The 22023-nt window shown below is 39.6% G+C and overlaps 4 protein-coding genes across 5 annotated transcripts in view; 3 read left to right on the forward strand and 1 right to left on the reverse strand.

Annotated features, from left to right (window-relative positions):
* The window catches only part of LOC126756978 (protein king tubby), a 118384-nt gene that overhangs the window by 14195 nt on the left and 82166 nt on the right, over window positions 1-22023 (reverse strand). The window lies entirely within an intron of this gene.
* Window positions 617-3419, forward strand: LOC126756972 (glycerophosphocholine phosphodiesterase GPCPD1-like). Its single transcript, XM_050470505.1, has one exon. It carries the CDS (start codon window positions 1304-1306, stop codon window positions 3326-3328), a length of 2025 nt encoding a protein of 674 aa, XP_050326462.1. The 5' UTR covers window positions 617-1303; the 3' UTR covers window positions 3329-3419.
* Window positions 5110-7272, forward strand: LOC126756975 (putative glycerophosphocholine phosphodiesterase GPCPD1 homolog 2). The gene has a single exon (XM_050470512.1). The coding sequence runs from the start codon at window positions 5296-5298 to the stop codon at window positions 7156-7158; it is 1863 nt and encodes a 620-aa protein (XP_050326469.1). The 5' UTR covers window positions 5110-5295; the 3' UTR covers window positions 7159-7272.
* LOC126756980 (glycerophosphocholine phosphodiesterase GPCPD1-like) lies at window positions 8545-10573 on the forward strand. The gene has a single exon (XM_050470521.1). The coding sequence runs from the start codon at window positions 8684-8686 to the stop codon at window positions 10532-10534; it is 1851 nt and encodes a 616-aa protein (XP_050326478.1). The 5' UTR covers window positions 8545-8683; the 3' UTR covers window positions 10535-10573.

Below are 22023 nucleotides of genomic sequence, written 5' to 3' on the forward strand. Positions count from 1 at the left end.
AATTGGATTATTCGACAAGTTGCTACAAAGTTTTCGACAGAAAAGTAGGATAAGAAGCTGGTGAGCTATGAGTGACTTTTATAAAAGCAAGAGGAATAATAGTTCGATATTTTGGACAAAATTTCTACAGTGAAAGTTGTGCTTTTCGTATACTCCTTAACTTGCTGCGAAAAATAGTAACCAGTCTAAGAGTTAGATGAAATGCTGAGCTGGGAATTTGAACGTCCAATGAAAGCCTCTTAGTCGTAGCATTCTACACAAACAAGCAACGATAAACGGCCATACAACTTGAAATTAAGGACTCGGAACTAAAGTTTTTGGTCGCACCTGCCCTACTGTACAAAAGTCATATCAGAATTTGGGGTTAGCAGGTTAATGCACACGCTTCCGCCCCCAGTATGTTGTACAATTGACATTGAATTTTGAATTTTAGCATTGCCGCTAAGCGCAACAAAGGTCATTAAGTCCGGAGTGGGGCGCGCGGGTACAGTGCGCATGCTCATTGCTACTAATTCATTTGGAAATGTGTGGTCTTGGTGGTCGAACCTTCGACGGTTGTTGGCGCAGTACAGCGCTCACCGAAATTATTCACTTGTTTCATTTACAAGCGCTTTAGTTTTAGTAAATGCAGCGCTGATAAGCGCGGTTCAATTTGTGTGTCGATTGTTGCTTTTGTTGTTATTACTAGGTGACAACATAGTTTGTGGGAAACTTTATAGCGATCAGTGCATTTTTCGACGCCAAACGAGCACAACGAATAAGTCGCGAAACCGCAGCGAGTGAGAATAATAAAAATATTGCAAGAAATATTTAAAATAATAAAAACAAAAATATAAAAAATTAAAAAAAAATAATAATAAAAATTAAAAAAGTAATAGTGAAGTAAACAACAAGAGTTGTCATAAACTTTTATTAACAATTTTATAAAAATACCGTTTGTTAGTAGCAAAGCAAAATAGCCCATAAATCTTAAACGATAGCAGTATTGAGCGCTCATATACTTTTCGCAAAGTCCAGCGTAGTTGATAACACAACCTACAGCTAATCTGCGGCTAAGATAAGCATAAGCGCTGAGGTGAAAACTTGAAAATTCAAAACTCAAAGAAATGAATAAATTAGCGGTGAACGCGCCGACAGTGCGCGATTAAGTGGACAGCAGGCATAGTGTGCGCGCGACACCTACCGCTAGTGAAAAACGCCGCGTCAAGGATAACGCCTAAGCGCCGCGCTTACAGTTTTTGAAACTTTCTTTGAAAATTATAGACGCTTAAATTAAAGTGAACAGTTTTTGTAGCGCGCTACTATGTTTTCGCTCGCCAAACTTTGCGCGCTCTGCGCAGTGTTAAGCATTTTCGCTGGGCTACCGCGCGCCGCGCAGTGCGATTCCTCGTACTACGAAAAGTATTACACAGCGCGCCGCTTTATACCGCTCAAGCGCAACTCGCTGATACCGTATAACTTCAGCGTTTCGCTTAACGAACAACCGCTGGCCAGCTATGAGCTCGTCGCTATGGTCGGCGATGTCAAACAATTGGGCGCTTGGCGCGCCGACAAGGCGATCCTATTGAATCGCACGCAGGATCATCGCGTGTGGACGGCCAGCGTAGCGCTGCCGGTGAACACCACCATCAATTATCGCTACTTCATTGCGGCCATAGACAATGCAACTGGTGTGGTGCAGGTGCGCCGCTGGGAATCACATATCAATGCGCGCAGCTTTCAAGTGGGCACTGTTGCGGGCAATCGCAGCGATGCTTGCGGTTGGATCGATCCGCAGCGGCGTGAGCTGCAACGCGGTTGGCTGAATGCGGGCAATATTGTACAATTCAAGCTATTTCGCAATCCCTTGCATGTGAATGAAACGAGTGCGGGTAATGAGGAGTTGCGTTTCAAGTTGCAGCCGGTCGAGCCGTGTCGCTTGTCCGCTATATTGCCCTCGGCGAAGGCGCACACAGAGTATGTGCGTATGGTGTACGGTGACAGTTACTTGCGTACGCAACCGGAATTTGGTGTGCCCTACAAGCCCAACGATATATTGATATTTCAGACGACAGTGTCGCAGCTGGATAATGTCGCCTACCTGTTGAAGCTGTATACGACACAGAATGATAATGAGCTTGTGCGTTTGATAGGCTATCAGTATATATATCCGGAGTTTTTGAAAGGCACCGAAGGCCGTTTCACCATCAATCTCTTATCGCCCGTGTGGCTGAATGCTATCGGCAGTTTGGATATACAGTATTTGGTAATTAAACCCTTGCCGAACTCGACTGTCGATTTTCACACTTCTTTTGTGGAGTACTGGCGCAGCAATTGGACGGCATTGGATGTGGGACATCGTGGTTTGGGTAAGAGTTTGAAGCAGGCAACTAATGCGCCAGCAATAATTGAGAATACGGTGGCGTCTATGAAGGCCTCCACGGAGCTGGGCGCTGACTTGGTCGAATTCGATGTGATGTTAACTAGCGATTTGGTGCCAGTGATTTACCACGACTACTACATCTATGTCTGTATGGATCCCAAGACGCCCACCAGCAAAGCTGATCTCACCGAAGTACTAATCAAGGATATCACCTATGAGCAGTTAAAGAATTTGAAAACCTATCAGGTAGTGGGCAATAAAATCATCGAATATCCGGCGCACAATAATGTAGAGCAAGAGGATCAACGACTCTTCCCACTGTTCGAAGATTTCCTCACCAAAGTGAATAAGTCGGTGGGTTTCAACATTGAAATTAAATGGCCGCAGCTGATATTGAATGGTGAGCTCGAGAGCGTACAAACTATCGATAAGAATACCTATGTGGACCGCATATTGGATGTGATGTTGCGTCACGGTTGTGGTCGTCTGAGCTTCTTCTCCAGTTTCGATGCCGACATTTGCACGTTGTTGCGTTACAAACAGAATATATATCCGATCATGTTTCTCTCATCCACCATACTCGGCGTTTATGCAGATCCACGCGCGGACACGTTGTACGACACCATTAATAATGCGCAAGCTTTCGACTTGGCCGGCATTGTGCCGAATGCTGTACACATAAAGAACGATCCAAAATGGATTGAAATAGCGGCAAAGCAGGGTAAAAAGGTCTTCCTTTGGGGTGATGAGCTCAAGAATACCGAAACGATTGAATGGTTTAAGGCGCAAGCTCCAACTGGTGTGATTTATGATCGTGTGGACTTATGGTTGCCAGCGAATAAGCGTAGCGCTTTCGAGCTCGAAGCTGATTTGCCCGATTTCTTCAGATTGCAATGTTCGCCGAATCAGCAGAAACCTGTGAACTCAACTATCGAGAGTATACTTAGTAATGTGAATTTGTTGTAGTTCTTTTGTCTAGTGTTAATTTGTTTGTAGGTCTATTGTTGTACAACAAGTAAAACTTGGTTTGAATGTTCCTTATTTTCTGGTGTGAAAATCTTTTGTGTTTTATTTTGCGCTTTTGGGGAAAATTATAACAAATTTAGATGCTTCGTTGCAACTTTCTGGTACAACTTTCTGGCGAAAAGGATAAGTTGTGGTGGTAAACTTTGGTAAACTAACAGTGAGTTATAACGGCTGCAAAAATTATGTAACCTCTAAAGAGAATTCTTAGTTTATAAAGCTTTCAATAAATAGTTTCACTATAAAAAGTTTAACAAAAAAGCTTATCAAAAAGCTTTGGAAAAGCTTAACCTAAACCTAATTCTGCGTCTTTACCCCATGAACATCCTACAAAGTATTCTAAAGTATCGTTAAGGAGGTTTCAATACTTTTCGCTGTCAGCAGCTTGAAGCGCGGACGTGAATTCAAAGAATTGCATGGCAATCCTTGAAATTTATTTCCGGAGAACTTCAAGATTACCTACGACATACGATGCAGCCTTCATTGATTTTGTTTTTATATCTGGGTGCTTCGATGTCTTAACCAACTAGTCACAGGTTCTCTCATGCATACTTTTTCATTCATTTATTCCGTTAAAAACAGTGTAAGGTGGAAATGTGCTCAGCCAAATATTTTCAAGGGAGCTGAAATCTAGTCAAATGGTATGAAAATATTCTAGACCGATTTAAGTTTGGTGGCTGAGGTCGTCCAAAGACACCTTAAGGCTTAAAATTGACGGTAAGACTCACTGGCTGGATATTGAACAATATAATGACGAGGATAAAGTAGAAAGTATAACTCTGCGATCTAAAGCGTCATGCATTTCGAGGTTCCCCACTTTTTTGAAGAAAAAATACAGAAATTTCAAATTTAATGAGGAATGTTTTTTATTATTCGAAAGAACATTGTTTGGTATTAATTTTTTGAAGATTATCTCTTTCAAATGTTGGCCGTGGCTACGTCTCAGATGGTCCATCCGTTGAGTCCAATTTTGAATTCGTTCTAAGATTTCGACTAGTAACCGGCGAATGACACCCATGATGTTTTGCTCTAAGGCCTGAATCGAAGCGGGATTGTCCGCATAGACTTGAGACTCAAGTCCTCCACAGGAAAAGGCTAACGGTGTGATATCACACGATCTTGGTTGCCAAAACGTGAAATTAACTGCTCAGAAGTGTTCCCTCAATAAATTCATTGATTGATGCGATGTGGAGCCGTCTTTTTGAAACCAAATGTCGCCGAGATCACAAGCTGCAATTTCAGGCATCAAATAGTCGGTTACCATGGCGCGATAATGGTCGCCATTGACGGTTACGATTTCACCGGCATCACAAACCACACCCAAAGATTGTTTTTTCTGGATGAAATGACAGCTCTTGAATCTCTTCAGGTTGCGACTTCGTTCCACATGCGACATTTTTCTTGTTTACATACCCATTGAGTCAGAAATGGTCGTCATCGTTGAACAAAATTTGTCGCGAAAACTTCGGATTTTCTTGGAACTATTTAAAAGCGAAGCGATGTATCTTTTGAAGGTCGAGCGGTCCATACGTCAGTCCAAGTTGCTGCGTACGGCGCCGAATCGATTCTCCACTGTCTTCGTGTACACTCTATTCTGAAAATTTAATCATTTTCAGACTTTTACTCCTTGATAACCAAAATATTGTTGATGTCTTAGAAGAACAACCGAGTTAAAAGCTTTTAAAAGTCTTAACAAGCTTAGGTAACCCTTCAAATATATTTACTACAAGGCGACACTGTTTGTCAATATTTTCTTTTTTAAACAGATGTCAATCGTTGCAAGTGAGTACTTAAAAAAATAAAAATATTTACATAAAACTTTCGTAAAAAAAAACAAAAAAAAATAAAAATTCTTACTTTTCCCACCTCAACAGCGGATTCTCCTTATCCAAAGCAGTTTGGAGTAGAGAATGTCGGAAAGTTCAGTTGGACAATTGACACTTACCGTCGAAATGGCTGGCGCACGAATCGCCGAACACGAACTGGTCGGCGTGATAGGCAATAAGAAAACGCTGGGCAGCTGGTCAATACAAGGAGCGCCGCTACTTGAACGCAGCGCTGACGACTACAATGTGTGGACTGCGAACATAACGGTACCGTTAAATAAATGGATACGCTATCGCTACTTTATCGGTGTGTTGGATGAGAAGACACAAACCGTACAACTGCGCCGTTGGGAAGTTGGCGAGCGTGCACGCGAATTACGCTTGACACAAGCGAACGCGCAAACAGCTGATCGTTTCGGTTTCATAACACCTGGAAGACCGAAATTGCGGCGCGCATGGCTCAACGTCGGCAGCATCGTGTTGTTCAAATTGTTCGGCGAGGCGTTGCAGTGTAACGCGAAGGATCAGCTTGTTGAGGCGGGCGAAGTAATGCAGTTGAAAATAGAACCGCTAGACGCGGTAAACCTTCTTGCGATAGCAACATCCGCACGCGCAGAAATTTTCTACACCACTTTGCAATATGGCTACAGTAAGCTGAAGGCTCAGCCAGACTTTGGCATCGAATACAATGCAAGAGCACTAATCTATCAGATATATATGTTGAATCGGAAAAATGTTGGTTTTCTATTGAAATTGTTTGCATTCAATGGCGCCACCAAATGTGTGCGTCTCTTAGCGCAAAGCTATTTGCCACCCGAAGCGCTCGAGGAGAGCGAAGGTGTATTAGATGTGACATTGCTCTCGCCAGACGCGGCCGCCGTGGAGCTGGCTAAATTGGAAATACAATATTTGATCATAAATCCCACACTGAGTTGGCAAGTGAAGTTGAACACCACATTCACACAGTTTTGGCCCGACCACTGGAAGGGCATGCTGATTGGACATCGCGGTCTGGGACGTAGTTTTGTGGAGCATAATGCAGCGCTAACGCCACTCGAGAACACAGTCAGCTCGGTGAAGCGCGCATTTGAGGCGGGCGCCGATATGGTGGAGTTCGATGTGATGCTCACCAAAGATTTAGTACCCATAATATATCATGATTTCTATGTAATGATGTGTCCGAACTCGTCGACAATACCCAGCAGCGCTAGTGATATTGTCCCCGTACCGATTGTCTGTTTGACTTACGCCGAATTGCAGGCCATGCAGACATACAAAGTGGTCGGTGATAGTTTGATTGTCTGCCCTGCACCGGAAACGGTAAGCGATGCCGATGAGCGTCTCTTTCCGACATTGCAAGAGTTCTTCGAGAGAACCAACAAAATGCTCGGTTTCAATATGGAAGTTAAGTGGCCGCAAGAACTGCACGCCGGCGGTTCGCAGTGTCCACAGCACATGGACAAGAATAAGTATATGGACGTCATACTCGATGTGGTAAAGCAGTTGAGTTGGGGACGCGTCTGCATTTTCTCATCCTTCGATGCCGACACTTGCATTATGCTGCGTTATAAGCAAAATATCTATCCGGTTTTGCTGTTGCTCGAGTCGGAACCGTTGCTATTTACCGATCCACGTACGCATTGCGTCCAGCCGGGTATAAATACGACAAAAGCATTCGATCTCAATGGTATCGCGACCAATGCTTGCCTGCTGCGCAAACATCCGAATGCAATGGCGATGGCGGAACGTCAAAATAAGTGGGTGTTTTTGTGGGGTAATCAACTGGACGATTGCGCTACAATAGATTTGTATCGTGCTGAAGGTGTTTACGCTTTGATTTGCGATCGTCTTGATTTGTTGTTGGCCTGCAATAAGCGTAGTATTTTCGGTACAGATGAACAGCTGAAGAAACTCTTTGAGTTACAGCGCAGTTGTGGTTGCCGTTGAGTGGATTTTAATATTTTCTGTTATTTTTTTGTGGAAAATTTTCAAACATTTCAACATACAGTCGGAGTACTTACAACTAAAACGTGTGACGAATAAAGCAAAAATAGAAAATAAGCTAGAAATGGCAATAGAAAACAGTTCACTGAGTTTTTTTTTGCAAAATCGGTTAGTGAATTTAGTCAGCTGAGTTCTGCATTATGAGAGCAGGAAACTATATCAATTGGTTGTGGGAGTTTTTCCTAACTAAGGAAACTTGCAAAGTCCGTCGGATTTACAAGAAATCCATTAGGTCAGAACTTCGTGTTGGTAACAACTGACTTTAAACCTACAATCCGAAGTCCACAGGATCTAGTTCCAGTAAAAGGGTTCTATAAGAGGATATAGTGGCCGTCTGTCACGCCACACATTTAGCTTTGCAGATCGCATTATTTTTTCCAAAATTGGATTGAAGAAGTCGGACGATAAGGAGTCGCTTTCTCTGAAACCTCGTTTGGTATCGAAAGGCTCGGACGGGTACTTTCCGATCCTGACGGAGCTTTTAGTATTGCTCAGCTCTCTGTAGCTTTGAAATCGACGAAGGGGTGGTCTGTTTCGATTCTTTTTTCACGGGTATTTTCTAAGATGGCGCATGATGAATATCTGGTCAGTTGTTGATTTTCCAGGCCTAAGGCTACTCTGACAAGGTCCAATCCGTTTGTTGACACAGTACGCTCGAAAGAACCTTATATGCCATGTTAAAGAGGCTTATCGTACGGTAGTTACCGCAGATTTTGGGGTCTCTCTTTTTATGGATTAGGCAGAGCACACTCAAATTCCAATTGTTAGGCATGCTTTCGTGCGGCCATGCTCTACAAAGAAGCTGACGCATGCTCCTTATCAGTTCTTCGCCGCAGTATTTGAATAGCTCGGACGGCAATCCATCGGCCTCCGCCGTTTTCTTATACTTCCAACGGGTAATTGGTATACGAATTTCTTCATGACCGGACAGTGGAACGTCTATTCCATCGTCATCGATTGGGGAATCGGGGTTACCATCTCCTGGTGATTAGGCTTTTACTGCCATTTAGCAAGCTGGAGAAGTTTTCGCGCCATAATTTCAGTATGCTTTGGGCATCAGTCACTAGATCACTTCTGGAGGTTCTACAAGAGTATGCTCCGGTCTTGAAACCTTCTGTTAGTCGCCACATCTCTTCGTAGAATTTTCGACCATTACCCCTGTCGGCCAGCTTGTCAATCTCTTCGTACTCACGTATTATTCTATCACTCACTCTATTTATATTATATTCTTCTATTATCTATCGCTCAGCTATTATCACACTCAAAGCAATTCAAATCGAGTATAAAATTCCATATGATCGTTTTTTGAAAAAAGACCACAATGCTGTCAAAATTTGTTGGTTCCAAAATAAAATGTAATAAAACTTACATAAATTGTGCGAATGTGTTTCTAAATTTCTGTGTATGTGTCAATAGAAGTAAACGTAACGTTTTGGTTAATTTAAAACGACTCCAAAGTACCAAAACTATGTCGGAAGATACAGCGATTGTGACCTTTAAAGTGAATTTGACCGGTACACGCATTGCGCCCTACGAAGTAGTCGGCGTGATGGGCAATCAGGAGGCGCTCGGCGAATGGAATGTGCAATTGGCGCCACGTTTAAAACGCTCCGCAGACGACTATAGCGAGTGGACGGCGGTAGTTGAGCTTTCGCTGGAGAAACTCTTACGCTATCGTTATTTTATCGCCGCGGTAGACAAAGCCACACAGATTGTGCAAGCACGTCGTTGGGAGATACAAGAGCGTGCGCGCGAAATCAAACTCGAGTGTAAGGAAGTGGAATGCGTCGATCGCTTCGGTTGCATTTGTCTAAATAAACTGAAAGTGCGCAAAGCTTGGCTTAACACCGGACATGTAGTGCTGTTCAAGTTGTTCTTCAATGCATTGGAGTTTAAAGAGAACTTACCCATAGTGCCGGAAGAAGAGATCAGACTCAAGCTCGAGCCTGTTAATCCGGAGTTAATGCTACCCATATTGCCATCGGCGCGCGCATATGCGCAATATTCGAATATGCTGTATGGTGGCAGTCAAATGAAGGAGCAGCCCGATTTGGGTGTGGTTTATAATAATAATACATTGATGTTTCAAGTGATGATGGTGGACAAAGCGATGGTCGGTTATTTGCTGAAGTTGAATTTGTCCAACGAATCGACGGGTTGCGTACAGCTCTTGGGTCAAATGTATATACCACCCGAGGCTTTAGACACCAGCGAGGGTCTGTTGACTGTCAGTTTTGCTAGTATCACTAATGGCATGGAAGTGGCACGTTTGAAATTGAAATATTTAGTTATCAACGCCATGTCGGATTGGCAGGTGAAGTTGAATACAACCTTCCTGCAGTATTGGCCGCGTCGCTGGAAGGGTCTTGACATCGGACACCGTGGTATCGGACGCAGTTTCATTGCCGACAATCCAGCGCCCATATTGGAGAACACGCTGCACTCAATGCAGGAGGCTTACAAGGCTGGCGCTGATATGGTCGAGTTCGATGTGATGCTGACTCGAGATTTGGTGCCCATCATCTATCACGACTTCGAGTTGATTGTTTGTTTGACCGCTGATAGCAAACCGCTTACCAAGATGGATCTGTGCACGAAATCCGTCAAAGATTTCACCTACGAAGAGCTGCAGCATTTGGTCACTTATCGCATTATTAACGAGCGCATTGTAGAATATCCTTCGCCGTGCAGTGTTAGCAATCCCGCAGAGCGTCTGTTTCCAACTTTGTCCGAGTTTTTCACCACCACAAATCGTTTTCTCGGCTGCAATATGGAAGTGAAGTGGCCGCAAGCTTATTATGCCGGCGGTATTGAGAGCATACAGACTATAGATAAAAATCAGTATGTGGACGCCATATTGAGCGTGGTAAAGGACGTCAGTTGGGGTCGCTTGTGCTGCTTTAGTTCCTTCGATGCGGATATTTGCATCATGTTGCGTTTCAAACAGAATATTTATCCCGTCTTCTTTACGGTTTCGCATAATGTGCCGGAATTTTTGGATCCGCGCACGCACTGTCTACATCCGGCGGTTAATACCGCGCAGGCGTTCGACTTGAATGGCATTGCGCCGGCTGCGAGCATCCTTGAAAACCACCCGGACGCTGTGACGCTGGCCAATCGACAGAAGAAGTGGGTAATGCTGTGGGGTGATAAGCTATGTGATCGCAACGCCATCGAATGGTACAAGAAGATGGGTGTGCATGGTTTGATCTACGATCATATAGAGGCGCTCATGCCCGCCGATAAACAAAATGTGTTCGAAAAGGATGAACGTTTGCAGAAACTCTTCAAATTACAGCTGAGCTGCGGTTGTCGTTGAAAATTTATGTATTCTTTATTAATATTTTATTTGTAGAATTGTGTGCTATGAAAATTTATTGGTGTATTTAGTAATAGGCTTCAAATTTATTAAATAAACATTAAAGACAAGACTTTTAAAGCAGTCTTTTAAACAAGGGCAATGTCCAGTAAGAACTCCTACGATTGTGTACTTTGCTCAAGACAAGTAGTTCAGTAGATTTCCTACGTTCTATAATAGGGCAAAATGATCTTGCAGTCCGATTAGCTCCTTGCCGCTTGCTGTCGATCAGCTCCTGTTAAGCACACGCGTGGTTTATTGGTCCAGCGCTAGAACGGAAGATGGCAATGGAGATCCAATTCGACTCCAACTCAATGTGAGTAGGGCAAGGGTACTCCCTTAGGTTAACTCGTAGGCTTTACAGTTGTCAGCAATACTGTTATTACCAAACGAGTCTGATGAAGAACTAGTTTGATGCTATTTCTAGTGAGGACAGACACCCCATGATGAGTGTCACCACTATACTTCGTACCGTCAGTACATTTACTGTACATTTACCATCATCTTAATAGCAGCCACTTCTGTCTAAAAAACATAACAGTGATCCGGTAGCATAAAGCTACGATTGATGGAGAGCTTTTTACAGTTAACTTCTTCTCTAACCTCACGTCCGAGTTTCGACCCATCCGTGATAAAGTTCACCATGCCTCTTTTTCACCGAGTCCTTCCCATCCACACATCCCTCGTCGGTATGAGAGCAAAAAAAAGCCGCCACGCGTGTCTTAGTTCGGACACCTTCATATGCCTAGCTTTCCTGAGCTTTAGAGCGCACATTAAATCACGGGTGCTATGTGTGGAATGTCATTAAGTGCTTTTATTGGTCAAGTCCGCAGTGCAACGGAGATGCATTTAACAGCAGTCTTTTGGACACCCTCAAGCTTCTAAGCAAGTCTAGTGTTTTCGAGCGCTGCCTACCAGACGAATGTATCATGGATTATTTCTGGCTTGACTACGGTTTCTTAGAGCCAAACGACCAACTTTGGTGAAATTCCCCACCTTTTCACTTTAGCTGTTCTACAGAAATATAAGGGGACCGATGTCTTCCTTACTCCCTCCTCAGTACTTGGCCTCCGTGAATCAAGGATAAGCCCTAGGTACTTTACTTTATCAAACAGTTTCAAGACGTGACCCTCTGAATGAGGTGAGAGGAACGTCTGGCATCTGAAACTTCCTGGTAAATAACACAATTTCTCTTTTACTTGGGTTGATGGCTAAACCGCTTCTTTTCGCCCAATACCATGTTGAGGTACCCTTCGGTTAGCTCGTTGATGGTATTTAGAAATATTTTTTTAACGATGAGGACATCGTCGTTGGCTTAGTCTGTCAAACTGTAGCCTCGTACCAGGAATTTTTCAAGTAGATTCTTGACTACCTAGATGCAAAGCCACTCCGCCACGACCTTTCTGTTGCAAAAAAGACTATATAAGTTTGAGGTGTTCAAGGTTCGATACCGCCTCAAACTTTTCGTGGGCTTTTACGCCCATTTCGATTGAGTTTTGGGTTTATTTAACGCTCCAAAATTTTGCTCTCCACAGGAAATTGCTAGGCAATATGTGGAAGACTTGCCTTTGACCTTGAGAAAGTCCATTATTATAGTATTACAAGACCAAAGAAGAGCTGAGAAATGTTTGTGTTAAAAAAAGTAATAAAATTGTTAAATTATCGTTGTTTTTGTTGTTGTAGCAGCATAGAAGTTTGGTTTGAAGCAAGATATTTGAATTTAAAGAACTAGTAATTTAAGGATTAATGGAGCTGGGTGCTAATTTTTTCGGGCAGCTGAAAATAATTCGAACAGTATGCATATATACATATGTACATATATGTATGCATGTATATTATATAAAAATATGTCTCTCAAATTTACATATATGTACATATGTATAAATACACACACATATATTGTATAAAAATTTCTTTTGTCTCAGACAATGCTGCTGGAATGTAGGAATGTTGTCAGATATTGCTAGCAAAAAGCAGAAAAAATTATATGTACGGATATGTACCTACATATAGTATTTGCCAAAAAGTAGAAGAATTTGGAATGCGCTGTTCTTTCTCTTTTATGCATAACGTTTTTTCCGCCCAAACACAAACAAACGCGCACATCTGTATGTACATATTTATATGCGTGCTCAAATATGTGGAGGCTGCCGAAAGCGTTGAAAAATTGTGAAATTTTTTTACAAAGAAAAATGTGCAACTCTTGCACGCTTTTAAACAACTAAAAGAAGAGAAATCAATAATGAAAAGAACAGAAAGAATAGCACTCTCATTAATTGATATTTTATTGCTTAAAATATAATTTTAATTTAAATTTTTCCATTAGACTTTAAAATGGTTACGAGTATTTCAAATAAAAAGCAAAAAATACAAATATATAAATAAATTTTAAAAATAAAAATGAATAAATAAATTTTAAAAATAAAAATAAATAAATAAATTTTAAAAATAATTTTTGAAAAATTTTTAAAATAATTTTTTGTTGCAAAGCTGCTGAATAGCGATTGAACGCTGTTTTTTTTACTCGCATTTCATCTGCCTATTAATAGTGATGTGATTTGGACTCTTAGTTTTGTTGGAAACCCTTAAAAATCAACGACCTCAGATCGCGCTCAAACTACTTTTCCTTTTGTTCACTTCATTTTGTTCAGTTTCAGTCTTCATCTGATTTTTTTACTTTCAAACATTTTTTACCCTTGTCTAATAAGCCGAATACTTGGCTTAGTTTCCGATTCAAATTGTAATGGTGATCCATTGGGATTGGGTTAAGAGAGCAGAGATAGACTATATACTATATGAGAGTCTATCCCGCAACGTAACGGTCGTAGCGCAGTGGGGTAGTGCAAAGACATCCCGAAAGGTTAATGGAGGGTACTGATTGTGGTACTTTCCCCGCTGCTATGGATTTTGGTGGTTAACGATAGTCTACTCTATTGTTGTTGTTCCTATAGTTAAAGGAAAATTTCTAAATACCGTCTTAGCGGTAACCGAATGGTATTTCAAAGTGGGTGAATAAAAAGGATTAGGCCGTCAACGCAAGTAAACTGAAATGTTTTAATTTACCAGGAGATATAAGATCCCAGATCTTACTCACTACTCATTTGGAGGCTCTCGTCTTCAACCCGTTGACAAGGTGAAATAACAGATAATTAACCTTGATAAAAAGCTTACGTGGATGCCAAGTAACTAATGAGGTGGGAATAAGGTAGGTATTCTATAGCAATATAAGGAGCTATAGTGAAAAGGTTTTTAAGCCCAATAAAGGAAGTGACTTGGCTCTAAGAAACCGTAGTCGAACCAATAATGCTCTATGGTGTATTCGTTTGGTGGAGAGCGCTCGAAAAGTCTACATTTCCTAAGAAGTTTGAACGTGTCCAAAGAGCGGGCTTATCGCATCTTCGGTGCAAAACGAACGCCATCAACAGTAGCACTTAATAACATTTTACACATAGAACTCGTCGCCTTACAGGCAGGTGTATTGCTGCAAAGTGTCTAAGGCTATGGAAGTTTAGTATATGAAGGTTTATGAACAAGAACACACCGAAATTCTTTCCTCCTTCAACTGCATTCTTGAAAACTTGGATCAATGTCCACTCGTGGCGGCTGTTTCTCCACTCACATGCCGACGAGGTATATGTGGATGGGAAGAAGTCGCTGGAGAAGAGGTGCAGTCAACTTTTTCTCGAAAGCGTCGAAGCTAGAAGGCAAATTTGGAGGTGGAGTTTTCTATAGAGAGCTCTGCGTTAGTCTAAGCTTTAGGCTACCGGACTACTGTAGTGCTTTCCTGGTAGGCGTACTGGTACTAAGTGCAGTAGTGACACGTCTCAAAAAGTGTTTATCCTCACAAGAAATAGCATTCAACTATTTTATCATTAGACTCGTTTGAGCCCCGACCATTGCGGAGTCGCTGACAACTGCAAAACCGACAAGCTAGTAAGAGGGGCCACGCTCACATTGCGATGGGACCGAGTTCGATCTCCATTGGCATCAAGACTGTGGTTTAAAAATCTCGGCAGCCTTACGTTCGGCGAACCAGCAGAGTTAGCAGAAACTGACACTCTGACATTAGCCGTCACAACAAACTTGTGATAGGCTCAAAGCGCTTTGCCGATGTGTAAAAGTCTTATGATCTCTTACATGAGTGCGATCCCTGTCAGGACCGAGCTCTTAACCTAATCCAACCTAAACTATGCTAGCAGAGTAAGTAAATTTATAAATTTACAGGAGTTTGTTGCGTAGAGTGTCAATACTTGACAGAAGGAACTAAAACCATAGTAGACATTCGAGTCTTTAGTTGGCTATTAATATGTGAGCCTTTATCTATTCATTTTTATATTGACGTACTTAGCTTTCATATCAGATATACATATAATCTGGTTAATGTCATCCATACCTGCAAAAGAAATAAAAAAATATATTAGAAAACTATTTATTTGTAGATGTATACATACAGGTATATTGGTGTACTATAATAATAAATAGCAAGCTTAAATTATTACTGTTAAGGTCCGACTTCATGTAAAAGTTGTTCGTTAATTTTAAGGACTTGCTCGAAACCAAAACAACACCGTTTTCGAACTGTCATATCATAATCATATTATTAAATTATGTGGGTTTATGTCGATTATATTTGTTAATATATGTATAAATATATTGTGACAAAAAAGTACCCGGAAATTGCTGCTCTAAACAAACTGGTTCACAGATCACCCTCATATTTGGCATAGTAATAATATGGACGGTCCTACCAGTTTCGAAAAATGAAATATCATTTACCCGCGAAATTTTATTACAATTTCCAGGTGCTTTTTGTCACAATATATATGTATATAGCATGATGTGTAGCTACTGTAATAGAAAATTTTGAACTTTATGAACAAAATGTACAACAATTACTTGAGTGCCCTCTGACTTATTTGTCACAATTCAGAAGCTTTAACTTTGAGTGCTTAACAGCAGTAGCTTCCCACCAATGAGTTTGGCATTTACTTGGAAACTTTTGTTCTTTCTCTTTTCAACTACATACACATATTAGAAAAAGCCGCTATTGGTCATATGACACGCCACACTACCACATTTTTATGGTACTTTCCACCCACTTGCTTTGGAATTTCAGAGAATTTGCTCTAAATTTTTGAAAGTTTTAGCAGAGCAGTCAAGGAGGTGAAGTGTGCATGGCTTAGCAAATATGCTGTATAGAAATCGTCTGGAGATTAAGTGCAGAAGGCAGCAATTGTAAGGAGAAGCATATGTAGGCTTGCATATAAGCACATTTATGAGGTGGCTAATCCACATATGGCTGCATTTGAAAGTTAAGCAGCTGCTTACTTGAGTGCTTAAGGTCAAATATGCTATTTACAATTGCAGAAATAAAAGTTCGGCATATTGCTGTAGGTTGTACTGGAGTTTATGAATAAAATGTTGAAAATATTGTTTTTTGTTTAATTATGTATACCTTATGAATGAGATTATGCATCAAGAATGCATAACAGTTTTTTGAATAAATATTTTTTTCAGTATTGACCACCATTTTCAAATTGTTACATTTTTTTTGAAACTTATGTGTTTCTGTGTAACTTTCTGTCTTAAGGTTATTCTACCACAATTTTTTTGAAGCGAAAAATAAGTGTTGCCATATAATAAATAAAACAAAAAAACCAAAAAAACATTTAACCGTGCATTTCTTATAGCAGGAAAGGCTGCAACAATTTTTTTGTCTTGATTTTGATCCGCCTGTTTATATGGCAGCTATATGCTATAGTTATCCGATCTGAACAATATGTTCGGAGTTTGTAGCATTGTCTATGGCAATAATCTATACCAGAGTTCGTGAAGATATTTTGCAAAATAAAAAAGTTTTCCATATAAGAGCTTGAATTGGATCGGCCAGTTTGTATGACAGCTATATGCTATAGTTATCTGATGTAAACAATTTCTGCGGTGAGTACACCACTGCCTTAGACAATAATTCTAGTCAAATTTCGTGAGCATATCTCGTCAAATAAAAAAGTTTTCCATACAAGAGCTTGATTTGGATCGGTCAGTTTGTATTGCAGCTATATGCTATAGTTGATCAACTTGAAAAATTTGTTCAGAGATCATAGTGGAGCTTCAGATAATAATGTATGCCAAATTTTGTGTGTATATCTCGTCAAATGAAAAAGCTCTTCGTATAAGTACTTGATCCTTATTCAGTTTGTATGGCAACCATATACAATAGCGGTCCTATATCGGCGGCTTGGATCAATAAGCAACTACTTGACGTGTGCGAAATTTCGCGTATATTTGTATATAGTTTAATCAACTTAGCTCGGCATGCTGATAATTTATATATACCATATACTTTATAGGGTCTTCGTGGTTACCTTCTGCTTAGTTCAAATTTAAAATATCCTGTTCAAGTTATAAAAATGACGCGTTTGAAGTAAAAAACTGTACTTTAAGTTAAAAAATAGCAGACTAAACCGAAATTTGTTTAATCTATTCAATATTCTTCACTATTTCAATATAAAATTTCGCTAAAAGTTTGCAAACAAAATAAAATACTACCGCGACGAGTAAAAGAATAATAAGATTAGTAGCTCAAAAGAAGGTCAAGAATTATTAATAAATGGAATACACAAGAAAATTGTATTGAAAATGGCGCAAATGGATTTCTGTGCTACAAACTAAATGCAACAGACATACACACACTGCCCACACACACAAGCATAAATACATAGTTTGCTAAAATCCTTATACTCTACGCCACAGAATTGTCGACGATGTGGGTGAAGGTGAGTCCTTGCATTCTGCAGGTTTTTGCCGTTTAATAAATTTCTGCGCGCAATGACATGTTCGAGTGTAATTAGTTCTAAAAGAATGCGGTGTGCTATTAATTGGAGAGGAGAGTTGGAACAAGAACAAAACTTCAATGAGAAAAATTCTGTAAGATTCTTATAATTCTAGAGCAGTGAAAAGTGCAGTAGTGGTTGATTGTATATCTTGCTCTTTCCCATACTTTTTTTCTAAGAGCATAGATTTAGATTATGATTTTGAAGATATATTCTCGATTTAAGGTTCAGTTTAACCAAAAGAATCCCTCTAGACTTTTTGTAATGAGACAGATAATTGTCTAATTATTGTGTTATAAACTCGAGTTTATGACAATGTGGTGTTTATCATTAAACACCACTCTCGAATATGGAGTTTATAATTGTAATGTGACAAAACATGGTCTAATCATTGTCTCATAAACTCGAGTTTATAAAAATTTGGTGTTTATCATTACGCCCCACTCTCGTATGTGGAGTTTATGATTGTAATATGACAGATCATTATCTAATTATTGTATTGAAAACTCGAGTTTATGACAATGTGGTGTTTATCATTAAACACCACTCTCGTATATGGAGTTTATGATTGTAATATGACAGATCATTATCTAATTATTGTATTGAAAACTCGAGTTTATGATAATGTGGTTTTTATCATTATTTATAAAGAAAATTTTAAATAAAACTCACACTACGTTAAACCTATCGAGCCCTGAGATGGTCGTCGATGGTGTTTCAGAAATGGAAAACCTTAAACTCGAGTTTATGAAGAAAGTCTCAGTACCGTCCTTATATCATACAATCAAAATAGACCGCTAGAATAATCTGAAACCCCTTCACCATTCAATGGCCTCAAAACTTGTTAACCCCTATGAATACCCTTAACTACAAACGCGAGAAGGCCGAAGCGAAAAAAAAGAAACTCAGTGGCCATAAACCCATTTATTTGGCGGTCACAAGCATTGTTTGACTTCACTACGCCTTCATATGCAAAGCAAATATCAGCGTTGCCATAGCTGTCGGACTAATATTGACACATTGCCGCCGACAGCAAAGTTTCGCAGGCAATATGAATATACGGTTAAAAATGGTGAAAAAATGTGGAATATTTTTTCATGAAACTTTATGGTGTTTGTATGTGAAAAAAGAAGAAAGTGACGAAAAAAATGTAGTTGTTTGCGACAGTTCGTGCTTTTGCAGGCAAAACGTGGACACACATAACTGTATATGTGTAAGTATGAGAACGCTTGAATTTTTATATCCTGAACAGGATTAGTTCGGTTTGTCACGATGTTTGTAACATGCGAAAAGAGTTGAAAGCGCTATAAAGTATATATTTAAATGATCAACGTGAATGAGTTGAGTCGATTTAGTCTTGTTTCATGTCTACATATGCGAACAAGTCCCTAAGTTTTTCAGTTATCAACCTGAAATTTTGCACACTTCATTTTCTCCTCAAAAAGTGCCACATTTGTGGGAACCGCCGATATCGGACCACATTGGCATATAGCTGCCATACAAACTGAACGACCGAAATCAAGTGCTTGCATGAACTTTTTTTGTATTTGAAGAGATATTTTCTTGAAATTTGGCACAGATTGTTATTTGAAGCACCACTATAACCTGCGTAAAAATTATTCAGATCAGACCATTATAACATATAGCTGCCATATAAACTGACCGATCAAACTTAATTCATTGTATGGATAACTTTTTTATTTGACAAGATATCTTTACGAAATTTGGCACACATTATTACTTAAGGCATACCTACAATCTCTAAAAAAATTGTTCAGATTGAAGAAATATAGCATATAGCAGTCATACAAAATAACCGACCACACTCAATTTCTTGTAAGGAAAAATTTTTAATTTAACAAGGTATCGTCACGAAATTTGACATAGATTGTTACTCAAGAAATGGTTACAATCTCTGCAAAAATTGCTCCGATCGGACTACTATAGCATATAGCTGCCATATAAACTAACCGTTCAAAATCACAAATAACATCTCTTCAAACCATTTTATGCTATAAAAATGCACCTGTGTAGGGTATTTTATCCATGGTTAACGTTTTTTCTTGTTTACTTATGATTTTTCAAATAAATAGCTTTCCAAAGCTGTGTGTGTGTGTGCTTAGCGAGCCTGCCAGCTCGTATATCTCAGGATATTGCTAGTTTTCTAAAACTTTCCAACAACTGACATTCATTGCGCCACCAAATATGAAATGTGACATATGTACGTGTGTATATATGCATATGTTTTCCGGCAATTCATGCGCTTTGTGATTCACACAAATGAAATAAAATTAAAATGCGGCATTTCTAAGTGACAATAAGGCAATTGAAGTGCGAGTTGTGCTGCTAAATATTTGCGCATTTTCGCACATTTCGGCGCAAACAATGAACGATTTATGCAAATTGTTACTCAAACTCAAGCATGTGTATCTAGCAGTATTTATATGTGTGCATGGCTGAGTCAAAAACGTAGTGAATGTGTGAAGAAAAGTTTGGCTGAGCCGAGCTGACACTGCGTATGAGTAACATATTGTTTGCGTTTGTGGGGTGCAACAAGTAAGAGAGAGAATTATACTGAAGAAAGTGTATGTTTGAAGCATATCATGGCTGCTGTGTGTTATATTTCAGTGTTTTTAGGATGCTGATCTTTCTTATAGCTATTACTTTAGTTATAAATCGGACTTTATAAGTGCTGCTTGTCTGCTGGCTTTAGTTATCTTTATCTCGCGTGGTATAAGTGCTATTGAATTTTTCAAATGTGGAGATATTTTCACGAAATTTGGCACGGATCATTATCTGAAGTAATTATGCAATCTCCGAAAAAAATTGTTTCGATCGGACTGCTACAACATATAGCTGCCATACGAACTGGTCGATAGAAATAAAGTACTTGTATGAAAAACTTTTTCATTTGTGAAGATATTTTCATGAAATTTGGCTTAAATTATTCTTTAAGACAATGCTGCAATCTCCGAAGAAATTGTTCAGATCCGATCACTATGACGTAAAGCTGTCATACAAACTGAACGATTCGAATGGAGTGCTTGTATGAAAAACTTTTTTGTTTTACGAGATATCCTCACGAAATTTGACTTGGTTTATTTTCTAAGGCAGTGGTGTACTCTTCGAAGAAATTATTTAGTTCGGATGACTATAGCATCTAGCTGTCATACAAACTGGCTTATCTACAGCAAGCTCTTATATGGAAAACTTTTTTGTTTGATGAGATATCCTCACAACATTTGACATGGATTCTTGTCTAAAGAAGTGATGAACTCTCTGAAGAAATTATTTAGATCGGATGACTATAGCGTATAGCTGTCATACAAATTGACCTATCCATATCAAGCACTTATATGAAAAGTTTTTTATTTTACAAGGTATCTTCAGGAAATAAGCACACATTTATTATACAATGCATTGCTATAATATCTGGAAAAATTTTTTCAGATCGGACCACTATAGCATATAGCTAGCAAATAAACTGATCCATCAAAATCAAGAGAAAAATCTCTTTATTGCATTTTATGTGGTGTTATAACTACCGTGGCACCGAAGTTAACGTTTTACTTATTATTAGCTGCAGTCGTCTTAATGTGAACTTTATACGTAAGAATCTGAGTAATATTTTCCTTAACCGCAAGCATGACAAAGCTCTGTTTATCTTTTGCTTAAATGACTTAACTTTTGCCCAACTAAATAAATATGAACTGCATTTGCTTCCAACAAAGTTGTTATAACGATATTAATGTAAATGAAGGTCAAGCGCATTATCACATATATGTAGGTATGTATTTATATACAAACATACATACACGCACACATATGTATATACATTCAATTGTATTAATTTACTTATGACATTTGTTGACTTTGGCCATGGAGCTAAAGTTCGCCTGGTGCCAGTGCCATTCAATGCATAGGAAACACACACTCACATATGTGTGTATGTGTATGTGTGTAGGTGAGTGCGCCAAACTGTCAGGTGCATTCTAGATATGCCACGCACACAGATGTTATAATAAACGAAACGCCATGGAGCATACACACTTGAACCGCCGGCGTGGGAAAAGTGAAGAACTGAAGTGTGCGCTGAGCGGACTGTTGTAGCGCCAAAGAATATCAAGGACATCTAGACAGGCATGGCATCGCATGGCATGGCACAAAGCGCTCCGTCGTTTGTTTTGTATTGCAAAACGAAAAAAAAAACACTAACTGAACTGATAGCGATAGCTTTATTTCAATGTTATTGTTGATTTGCCGGTTGTATGTGTGAGTGGGTGCATGTGTTTGCAGGTGTATGAGTGCCAGCTTGCATGTGTGCTGCAGCGAAAGCGGAGCGCCCGCGTTGCATGCAATTGCTAGCACAATAAACGCACACTGCTACACACATAGATTTTCCTACACACATACACATAATTTCATCGTCACACGTACGTGTATTCACACACATACGCTTTTAAATGCGGATGCGCGTTGATGACATGCACTGTATTGCATTGAATACGAAATATTTTTAGTGTGTGTCTATTTTCTTTTTGCTGCTTTCAGTTGTAATATTTTATTGATAAAACTTATGATATTTCCGGCATTGGCTCGCTTGCACGCACACTTGTT

This window comes from Bactrocera neohumeralis, chromosome 4 (genome assembly GCF_024586455.1).
Source record: "Bactrocera neohumeralis isolate Rockhampton chromosome 4, APGP_CSIRO_Bneo_wtdbg2-racon-allhic-juicebox.fasta_v2, whole genome shotgun sequence".
NCBI lineage: Eukaryota > Metazoa > Arthropoda > Insecta > Diptera > Tephritidae > Bactrocera > Bactrocera neohumeralis.